This window comes from Lipophrys pholis (assembly GCF_963383615.2).
Source record: "Lipophrys pholis genome assembly, chromosome: 22".
Classification (NCBI taxonomy): domain Eukaryota; kingdom Metazoa; phylum Chordata; class Actinopteri; order Blenniiformes; family Blenniidae; genus Lipophrys; species Lipophrys pholis.
The window spans coordinates 2,123,528-2,134,455 of NC_137644.1; the positions used below are offsets into that span (position 1 = coordinate 2,123,528).

The 10,928-nt window shown below is 49.5% G+C and overlaps 1 protein-coding gene across 2 annotated transcripts in view; it reads left to right on the top strand.

The window, feature by feature from the left end:
* The window catches only part of net1 (neuroepithelial cell transforming 1), a 41,860-nt gene extending 31,153 nt beyond the window's left edge, over positions 1-10,707 (top strand). The window contains exons 1-9 of one of the 2 annotated variants that reach the window (XM_080492070.1): positions 3,892-4,210; positions 6,846-6,953; positions 7,046-7,210; positions 7,747-7,809; positions 8,011-8,184; positions 8,265-8,522; positions 8,612-8,782; positions 8,887-9,073; positions 9,155-10,707. In XM_080492070.1, the coding sequence (XP_080348196.1) occupies positions 4,115-4,210; positions 6,846-6,953; positions 7,046-7,210; positions 7,747-7,809; positions 8,011-8,184; positions 8,265-8,522; positions 8,612-8,782; positions 8,887-9,073; positions 9,155-9,576 (1,644 nt within the window). In that variant the 5' untranslated portion in view covers positions 3,892-4,114 and the 3' untranslated portion in view covers positions 9,577-10,707. Of the gene's footprint in view, positions 1-3,891; positions 4,211-6,845; positions 6,954-7,045; positions 7,211-7,746; positions 7,810-8,010; positions 8,185-8,264; positions 8,523-8,611; positions 8,783-8,886; positions 9,074-9,154 lie in introns of those variants that run through there. The other variant, XM_080492069.1, reaches the window with a different exon arrangement.
* The last annotated feature ends 221 nt before the right edge of the window (positions 10,708-10,928 follow it).

Sequence of the window (10,928 nt, forward strand, 5' to 3'; positions counted from 1 at the left end):
CTACTTGTGTGGTTTTTATTTGTCCTTGTGCAATTAAATCACTCTTTTCTTTAAAAAAAAAATATATATATATATATACAACACAGAAAGCTGAAGATATTTATAGCTCAGTGTGTTCAGGACAGAAACTTGTGGGATTATTATCATTGTGGGAAGGTTTCATCCTCCCCCAGCTGGAAACGTTCAGAGAGACGAGCTGGGGCCGAGTGCAGAAGGAGATCAACTTCTGAGGCTTCCACTGGATCTTCAACCAGTTTCTAACTGTGGTACACTTACTAATGGATGAATTAGCATTTAATTATAGTTCAAAGAGGTATAATTACTGCTCTTTAAAAGACAAATATTTCCCATCATAAACTGAGCTTAGTAACATTCTTGGTTTCATTTAGAATGATGAAAGTACAAACAGAATCTAATTTTCTCTTCTATTATTAAGTTGTGGTTACTATTTTCTTACTTTTCAGTGCACACAGTTGTATTCGTTGCTGTTTTAATAAAATATACGATAAAAAAAGTAGATACAGAAAAGATATCATGTAAGTTCAGTTTCACGTAATAGTTGGAGTATACCAACACAAGATGAGTACAAACATATAGCCACAAAATGATACAAGTACTTATTAAATGCTATAAAACCTCATTTATACTCAAACAATACACGAAGGCTGTGTTTTGCCATGAACCACTTCCAACAGCCTTGAAGGCCCAGTTACCACGTCTCCAGTAGGACTGGACCCAATGGTCCGGATATTCAAATATTCGGTCGTTGTGGTGGTATCCACATATTCATTTTGCAAATATCTTTACCATGTAGTGTGGAGTTATGGGCTTCACAGTGAAACTAATGAGCAGTGAGTTCTAACTCTGCTGGTCCAAATGTCACTGTTGATTAAGTTGCTGCTGTTGTACGAACTATGTGTCTCCTCCTCTTGGTACTTTGGCAGATCGTAGTTTACAATCTGATTTACGTTTGTCTTTCTCATTGATATTAAGGAATCTCCAAACTGCAGACTTTGCTTTGGCTCTCTTGCGTACCTACGGATCACGCCGCTGATTCATGACGTCATACTTACATACGATCTTTCTCTGAGTACAACTACTCAATGCAGTATCAAAACCAATACTGATATCAGTGCCCCCCTACGCAGTATTAAACTAGATTAAACTGTCACTAGCCCTCTGCTAGCCCTCCGCCACACTGCACCTCTGCTCACATTAGCGAGATAGCATTAGCATGACTTCAACATGATTCACTGACTCCGCCGGTAAAGATGGCGTGGAGCTAAACGGGGAAGTGACAACACAGAGGATCGGCGGTGGCTGCTGCACGTGCTCCGCCTCATGAGAAGTGTTAATCCTCAGTTAAATGTCAGCCTTGGCTGCTTCTCAGCAGTCAGTCCAGGGTTTAAATGACGGTGGACGCTGTCTGTATACATTCACTCATTCACTCACTCTCTCACTCTCTCACTCTCTCTCTCACTCACTCACTCACTCACTCACTCACTCACTCACTCACTCACTCACTCACTCACTCACTCACTCTTCCACATGGAGGATGTTTCGATGCCTTGGAAATGTGATTCAAACTTCGGGCTTCCCGAGATGGCCTTCCATCCGGAGTTATCCTAGTGGTATTGGGGTGGGGTTATTAGCCCCATAACATGCAGGACCAGGTGTCTGTTCCTTTGCGTGCTGTGATATAAATTCACCGAGGATTATTGACAATAGGATCCACACAAGCACAGAGATTGTAACAGAGATATGAGGCCAGTAATGTTCTTGTATTTAGTTCTTCTGTCGTGCCTCCTGTTGAACCAGTGTGATCCAGAAATACGAGTTCCTCCTGGAGCTGCTGGCCTCCATCAGCAGGGGGCAGCAGCTCCTCCACCAGCCTCTGGTTGTGGTCCATCATTCAGCGCCGGGCTGTTTCTTGGTCTCAGTGTGGGGGTGAGCCGGAGCTCAGCCCTTCAGTCCTCGGGTCCGTCTGCGGCACGGCAGAGGTGAGACAGCGGTGAAACTTTGCCGCTCCAGCTGCAGCGGAGGAGGGCGGGGAGGCGAGGCAAGCCCAGCCACGTTGCCATCAGCAACCAGATGTACTGCTGATTCAGCTCCAGGTCTCCCCACACCGTGAGTAAGAGCAGGGCTGCACACGCCGTCTTCTGCTGGCACGCACAGACTACACACAGACGGTCTTTTATGAGCTCCCCTCTGACTCCTCAGTCTGCTGTCTCACTTTCACATCCAAACAAACTCTCCCGTTTTGCTCTCACACACTCCCGACTCCACAGATTCGCCGCCCTGACCCCCCCCCCGTATGCACGTCCTCCACTGGGGACGCACACGGCAGCCGCATGAAGCCCGCGTCCTGTTTCACGCCTCCATGTTGACTCAGGTGACTGAAGCAGAGCCGTCGACAGGCCGTCGTCCATTTGCCCAAAACACATCTCCAACCGTGACCCCCACCCCCCATCAGGCCCGACACGCCACTTTCTCCTCAGGTGTGCACGGACCACATGTTCACCTTTGTCAAAATGGCACGTCTGCCCGCTCCCCACTGCGACCAATCAACATATGGACACAAGTCACACCGTAGCCCCCCTCCCCACCCTCCACCCACACATACCCCCCACAGAGCTACTCAACTTAGACCTTTCAGTTTCAACATCTGATCCAGTTTTTGCTAAAAACTGTTCAAAACAGTGGTTAATGGTGATATCTTACAATTAAATTTCAATTTTGGAGCATTTTCCACGATGCCTCCTGGTGCAAAACCCAGTGAAATCTATCCTGAATAAAAATGCTCAACCAAATCTGCAGAAAGATGTGAAAGATTTACAAATTTCAAAGACTCTAAATAAATTTTCCCTCACAGTGTGCCGACGCTACTTCACGAGCTCATTTTCACGACTGCTGCGGTTTACTAAAACAACGCGAGCTCCTCCTGCGGACCACAACAGACCCTCTGGTGGGCTTGTTTTGGACTAAAGTCACAAGCTTCACACCCCCATTGTACTTAAATATTTTACCAGAATTCGTCAATCAGTGTTAAATGTTTGGTATTTTATGGCCGAGCAGTTAAGATGTGTGAGTTAACTGATTAAGTTGTAAGTAACATTATAAAATCTCATTGAAGTGTTTAAATGAACCTAATTGTGGTTTCACTATTTACTATAGCTCGTAAATAAGTCTTTAAATGAACTATAACTGAAATTTATGAATGTTAACATTTACTTCTAAGCATATATATCCAAAGGAATATAGAGTGTGTGAATGTTTGTGTGTATTAAAGCTTATGGTTGTTATTTACTGGGACTACAGCCACTGAGGCTTATTTATTCAACATGTCAGATAGTTTTTATGTCTGAGCTGGAATCAGAACTCCAACGTTATTCAGTTATTGTAAAAATGGGCTAAACTGGAAATTCACCCTGTAAATGACCTAAAATAAACTTGTCCATTGAATGTCTCATCTTGAGTCTGCTCTATTTTAGTATAAATTCCTGGTAGGAACGGGAATAAATGTTGGGAGGATTTGCTGTGACAATACATTTTTCCATCTTTTGATTTAAAACATTACAGAACAAAAACCCGTCAGACGTTGAACTCAGACTTCATCTAATGTGTCCCCCAGTTCCCTGAAGCAGCCCGTATGCTGTTCAGAAGCCCTCATCCCTCTTTGCTTTATGTAAACTGGCCCGGTGCTGCGATTTGCAATGATCTTAAAAATTCTCACTACTGTTTAGTGTGTGCGTGGACGAGCAGACGGAGCCTGCGGGCTGTTCCACGTAAACCTGATCCAGGCTCCATGTGCATGGCAGGGCCGGCTCACAGCCAGACTCCTCCTCCCTGTCTGCTGTGGCGGTATAAAGCCCTCCTTCACTCCACCAACCTCAGACCAAAGTTTAGAAAGTGTGTGAGAGCTCAGCCTTCTGAGAGCCCCGTCCCACAGAGGGAAGAAGACTAACAGGGGGAAGGTGTATTTTTATTTTTTTACCTTTTTCGTTTTGCCCTCACAAAGAGCTTATTTTTCTGAGTTTCCCGTTTTCTCTCTGATGTGGATTACTTGGAGCTAACCTGCCAGGATTACAAGGATACCGTGTTTTTACTGAAAGCTATGGTGGCTTACGATGAACTGGGTAGCTTGGTGCCTATCAAACGGACTCTGCAAGTGATAGACTGCCAGAACCAAGCCAACAGACACGAGTCAGAGGTGAGAGTCCGACGCTGCTCGCAGGGACCAGTCGGGTACAATCTGCACCTCTGTCATTGTTTGACCATGAAGTCGTGTTTTCATGTCAGGTGTGAGTGATTCAGAGCCGAACCCTGCTTTTTTATGATCTTATTTTACAGCTGGATTTTGACTCATTTCATGCAGTTGACACTGGGTTTGCATTGGTTTTCTGCAGTTTAGTCTGGGATTACAACATTTTTCAAACAGTTTGGGCCACATTTAGAAAAGGTTTCTGGAGTTTGGACGACTTTAGACTAACTTTCGAGGTTTTAATCTAAGTGAGACTGGGTTTCTACAATTTGGACTATGTTTAGATGAGGTTTCTAGAGGTTTCTAGAGGTTGGATTGTAATCCGACCTCTAGAAACCTCATCTAAACATTTAGTTTTGTTTGGTTTTTGCTGGGGTTCAATGCTTTGCTGTATTGGGAGTGTGTGAGGTGGAACTTTGAACTTTGTGCCCAGGTACTTGGAACAATGCTTGAGAAGTTAATCATTGCATCACGGCTGCACCTTTTCTAAGGTGTAAAGAAGAACCTCAGCTCAGGGAATTCTCAGTCAAATCAGTTGGCAGTGAAAGAACAGGGAGGGGGAGCGGGGGTTGTTGTCAATCATCTACCCTGGATGCTACGTTCGCACTGTTTCAACCTGTTGTATGCAATAGGCTGCAGTACTCACTTCTTCCTTCCCCTTATTTCGTCCCCTTTTGGAAACCGGTGTGCAGTTTCATTGACAGTAAACCTCTTAAAGCAGAAGTCCACAGAGGGAGTGCTGCTTTCACAAAGTTGCTCAATTAGAAACTATTCTCGGGTTTTCCCTTCCTCTTGCGCTGACTTATCAGTGACCTCAGCTCCTTGATTTGCAGGCCGTCTTCCTATCAGCTCAAGCTGTGCTGTAATCACATCTGGAGGTTGAGCTCAGCTAAACTCACGAGGTTTCATCAAAGAGGAAAGTACAGGAAGGCGGAGAGGGGGAAAAGTCCGACCCAGTCAGTTTATGAGGTTGTAATCTTGAGTTGGACCTTCAGGGAGCGAGCATGCAGGTTGTGTCTGAAGGCTCATTGCTCCCCTGATAGCAGCTGTCTGGAACGGCGGTGCTCTCCTCCAGCCCGGTCTGGTCTCCTGAAGCCAGTCGGACTGGCAGGAAGAGCAACGTTCCCCAGTCTGTCTGCACGGCTTCACTTTACAGCTGATGTACAAAGAGCAGGACTAGTGGCTCTTTGTTATTCTGAGGCCAGTCCCCAAAGGACAGGAAGGGCACGAGGGGAAACACGCTTTTCTCCTGTTGACTTTGAACACCCCCCCCCACCCCAACCCCCCCCCCACTCCCCCCACCCCCAACACCACTATATTTTCTTTGTCTGCAGATTTTTAAAGGTCACACATTGAAATCAGTCAGACCACAAAGCGTCTGTAACAGGCGTGCTGCGGCCACTAGAGGGCTGTTTGCAGAGCGGTGGTGGCTCCCGGGCCAGACGCAGTGGATCTGTTGCACAGCTGTGTCTGCAGGCCCACAGCCTCAATGGCTGCTCTGTTCCCCTCATACGCTGAGCAAAGGCAAAAAACAATCCCAGTGGACTTGAGTCAGCTCCAGAAGAAGCCTCCCTGCAGTTTCACCTCTTCATTTCAGAGAGCAAACCTCTCATCAATGTGCAATCCGTGAGTGTGTGTGTGTGTGTGTGTGTGTGTGTGTGTGTGTGTGTGTGGGGGGGGGGGGCAAACCTTAAAAATGTTAAATGCAGGCTGTCATGCTTTGTTTAGGTTTTTTTTTTTTCTGCAGGATGAAATCATTACTCCCCCCCCCCCCCCAAGCTCTTTGATTCCTGTGGCTTGTTGCTGTTGGAAAGGGGCCAGAGCAGCTCTCTCTTTTCTCACAGCCTGGGGGGTGGAGGTGGGGGGGGGGGGGGTCACCTGGCCCAGGCCCAGGTGTAGATGATCAGCTCTCACGCGAGGCTTGTTGAACAACTTGTCTGAACTCGTAACAGTAAACACTGCAGAGGAGCAGGACTCCTGGCGGTGGTCCCACACTCTGCTGCACTCTGCCCCGTCCCCGTGTGGCAGCACCGGGGTTAAAGCACCAGAAGCAATCAGGAAGTGTTTATCACACTTTGCGGGATGGGAGACATCCACTCAGGGGCAGAGCGGTCGCTGTTGTTAGGGCAGACAGAGTGTGTCGCGGGGTGGGGCGTTCAACAGCTGAGATCCACGGTCTCGTGCATTCCTGGCATTCCTCTAGACCCCCTTCCCCTTCCAGATCAGCAGTCAGAGAGGGTCTTTGTGCTGAGCAGGCCGGCCTGGCTCGAGACTCTTCACATGATGGAGTCAACAGCTGCTGGAGCCCTCCTCCTCCTCTTCCTCCTCCTCGGAGCTGTCTCTGTGTCCGCCAGTCTGTCTGCTGTGGTTCGACCTCAGCTCCAACTACTCCCCTTTCCTCAGTCCAGAGCCGGGAGAGCAGCCAGTGCGCGACGTTTGATTTATGAATGGACTGGATGTGTTTTATCACGGGGGAGCGCTCAGCCTGTCAGCCGAGGTCTCAGGGAGCGAGTTGTTCTGACCTTCTGCAATCAGAGCGTTTCAGCACCGTCACACTAACCTCCGCCTCTGTTTGCTCCCGCAGGAACCCAGCAACAAGCGTGTCCGTCCTCTCGGCAGGGTGACGTCGCTAGCCAACCTCATCTCTCCGGTGAAGAATGGGGCCGTCCGGCGCTTCGGCCAAACCATCCAGGTGAGCTGAGCTGACGGCCGGCGCAGAGAGAAGCTCCAGAGACGCCTTGCACTGGGTCTGACACGTAGCGCTTCCTCTTTCCCGTCTTGCAGGCCTCCTTCCGGAGCGATGGCAAGTCGCCGGGCGTGCCCCAGAAGCCTTGCAGCAAGGCAGCGGCCCCAACACCGCCCAAAAGGAGAAACAGCACCCTGTGGTCAGAGACGTTGGACGTCCACCAGAAGGGAACTTTCTCCACCAAAGAAATCAAGAGGCAGGAGGTGAGAAGCAGCATCAAGACGCTTAAAGACAGCAGCCAGTGGGGGGAAAACCCAACAAGAGTCTAAAAAGCTCAGAGAGAATGTTGTGGTGCTCATTGTGCCGATGGATCAAACACAACGGTCCCTCATGATGTGCTGAGTGATCCGACACGAGCCGCCCTGCCAAGTCTGAATCCCAGACGGTGCAGAATTCTACCTGTCTACCAGATGAGCTTCACAAGTCCCTGCAGTGTTTGTGTCCAATCATTTCAGTGGGGCTTAAAGCCATCCAGGGCTCATTTCCCAGCCTGTGTAAACTCGCATAAACCTGACAAGCCAACAGACTCCCGCCTCTGTCAGACATGTTGGCCAACTGTCGAGACATTCAAGGTTTTACAGTTTACAGCAGAAAGCAGCCGCACAGCTCAGCGCTGGCCTCACTCACTTGGCTGCAGTGCAGTGGTAGATTTATTCTAATGAATATCACTTGTAATCAAGTAGTGGCATTGTGACGTATTTGTTTTTCTAAAAAAGACTCTTTCTGTGCTCCTCCACAGGCCATATTTGAGCTGTCTCGCGGAGAACAGGACCTGATTGAGGACCTCCAGCTTGCACGCAAGGTTTGTACTTTCTCAAACCTCTGAGGCAGAAGGAGTACATATAAAGCAAACAAATTAAATCAAAACACTGGCAGGCTGACTACACAGCAGAGCCAGCAGCTATAAAAAGACAGGAATTGTTCCTCAGTCTCTCTGGTGCCCTCGAAGATTCTTTCCCGTGCTATTTTTATCTGACCAGTTTGGCTTTGCTCCCGTCCACAGGCGTACCACGACCCCATGCTCAAGCTCTCCATCATGTCTGAGGAGGAGCTCACGCACATCTTCGGCAACCTGGATGCCTATATCCCTCTGCACGAGGACCTGCTGGCTCAGCTCTCTAAAGCCACGGGGCCAGACGGGACGGTGGGGCAGATTGGGCAGATCGTGGTGAGCTGGGTAAGCATCCTCCCTCCTGCGCCTGTTTCCACTCTGAGACAAGACAACAGGGTCAAACTCTTCCTCTTGCTCTTCTTCAGCTGCCCAGGCTCAAAGCCTACAAGGAATACTGCAGCAACCAGCTGGCGGCTAAGGCGCTGCTGGACCAGAAGAAGCAGGACCGGCGGGTGCAGGACTTCCTGCAGCGTTGCCTGGAGTCGCCCTTCAGCCGCAAGCTGGACCTGTGGAGCTTCCTGGACATCCCGCGCTCCCGCCTGGTCAAATACCCGCTGCTGCTCAAAGAGATCCTGAGACACACTCCAGCCGAGCACCCCGACGCCGCCAGTCTGGAGGAAGCTGTAAGTCCTGCTCAGCTTCTCATCAGTGTCACGGTCTGCTGTCCTCCGGCGTGGAGCTCCAGTACTAACCAGGCTGCTGGTGTGTTCAGATCACTGTCATCCAGGGCGTCCTGTCCGACATCAACATGAAGAAGGGGGAGTCAGAGTGCCAGTACTACATCGACAAGCTGGAGTACCTGGACGACCGGCAGAAGGACCCCCACATCGAGCACTGCAAGAGCCTGCTGTGTCACGGAGAGCTGCGCAACAAGAGCGGCACGGTGAGTCGACGCTTCGCACTCGTCCACACAGAGCCAGCCTGCCACCATCGGCAGCGCTCGGCTGCTTCCAGAATCCAGATGTGACCATGATTGTTCCCCTACAGAAGCTGCACGTGTTCCTGTTCACCGAGCTGCTGGTTCTGACCCGCCCCGTCACCCGGAACGAGCGCCAGTGCTTTCAGGTGTACCGGCAGCCAATCCCGGTGCAGGACCTGGTGCTGGAGGACCTGCAGGACGGAGACGTCAGGATGGGCGGATCCTTCAGAGGCGCCTTCAGCAACGCAGACAAAGGTGAGCGTCTGCTCAGATCGTCCCGCTGCAGCCGTCCCGCCGCCGTTTTCCCTCCATCTCATCCTGTTCTTCTTTCTACAGCCAAGAACATCTTCCGGGTTCGCTCTCAGGACCCGAGCCAGGCGCAGGCGCACACGCTGCAGGTCAACGACGTCTTCCACAAGCAGCAGTGGCTCAACTGCCTCCGCAGCGCCATCTCCGTCCACCGGCCGCTCGGCGAGCCCTCCATGCCGAGCCCGCTCGCCACCGGCGACGTGCGCTCCAAACGTCGCCCGTCCTCCGTCTCCGCCATCGTCCACATGGAGGAGACAGACGAAAACTGCCCGCAGCCGGTGTCTCAGTCTGCCCCCACCTCGCCGTGCAGCAGCCCCACCGCCTCATCCCCCTCGTCCTGCTCCTCGTCCACGACGACGTCCCCGCTCTCCTCGCCAACGCAGCTCAAAACCAAAAAGGACAAGAAGTCTCTGTGTTCTTTAGGGAAGAGAAAAGAGACGATGGTGTGAGACGCTGCAGGAGAGACATGGACTCTTTGCTTGTTGTACAGAAGCAACGCCGAGAAGCGTGGGACTATTTATGTGTGTCTGTGTGCGTGCGTATTATTACATCAGTGTTCTGTGTTACTGTCCTCTTCGGCAGCTATTTACCCGTACCCCTCCATCCGAGTGCGGCCGCGGAGAGGTGGCGTCCCGCGCGGCAGCACAACAACAACAAACTTGCGTCGCACACGCCGGTTTGTTGAGCTCTTGAAGAAAGAGGGTGCAGCAAATCCTTGTTTACTCTAAATTTGATATTTAAGCATTATGTTAAAAATGTTTTGGGGGCTAATGAAAGTTTTACATTTTTATACTCTGAGAAAATTCTGGTAGTATTTTTCGAGGTATGATAAAGCACCACTGTTCTGGCTTCTTAGTAAATGAAAGCATGTTCAGGAAAAGCAGTGGAGACGGAGAACCCCCCCCCCCGGACAAAGCTACACGTCTTCCTGTCTGACTCGAGGGTCGATCAGAAGACATGAGTCTTATTTTTCTACATTCCTTTAAACGACAGATGTCAGAACCCCGGACCCCATTTGTATTGTTTTTACTTACAGAGGCATTAATTTAAAACAGGTCAGAGGCGACAGAACATCACAATTTGAACTCATGTCAGGTGAGATAATGAGTTTTGTTGGAAGACAAAATTTTGAACTGAGCCATGTTGGTTTTTTTTCTTTTTTTTTAAGAAAGCTGACTTTTCTGAACAAACGCGACCGTTTTTCAGTGCAGCATCTCGCATGGAGCTTCAGTTGTGGACGCTGCGTGTCGAGACGGCAGCTCTTTGTACAGGAACGTGTAGAAACGTGGAGGAAACGGAAGGATTCAGAAAGTGTTGGAAGGACGAAGAGAAGACGACATGAAGGAAAGGGCTTTGAGTTGATGATCAGAAGCTTTTTTTGGTCACAGATGGTAGAAATCAGGAGTGTAAACGATGGTAAGAGTAGGTAGGGGAAGGAAGAAGAAGAAGATGGTATTGGTATGTGTTTACAAGATGGTTTGGAGTGTTTGGCAAAAAGAAAAGGGCAACTTGGTTGCTGTAATCTAAATGTAATTAAAAGAACAATAAAGATCTGTGTAAGAGTTGCAACTGAACCGCTGACTGTTTGTCTTTTCTTGCCAGCCTGGCGGACTCGTTTATGGATCCTGCACACTTGAGTTAATTTATTAGTTGCTCCACTGTGAGGCTGACTTCATAAAACTGGATCTGAACTTCAACATGTCAGAATAACTGGGAGCTTACTGACCAAACACACTGATTGTTGTCTGGAGACCACCAGAGAACATCTCCACCCCTACTGCAGGACTCTATTTACACAAAC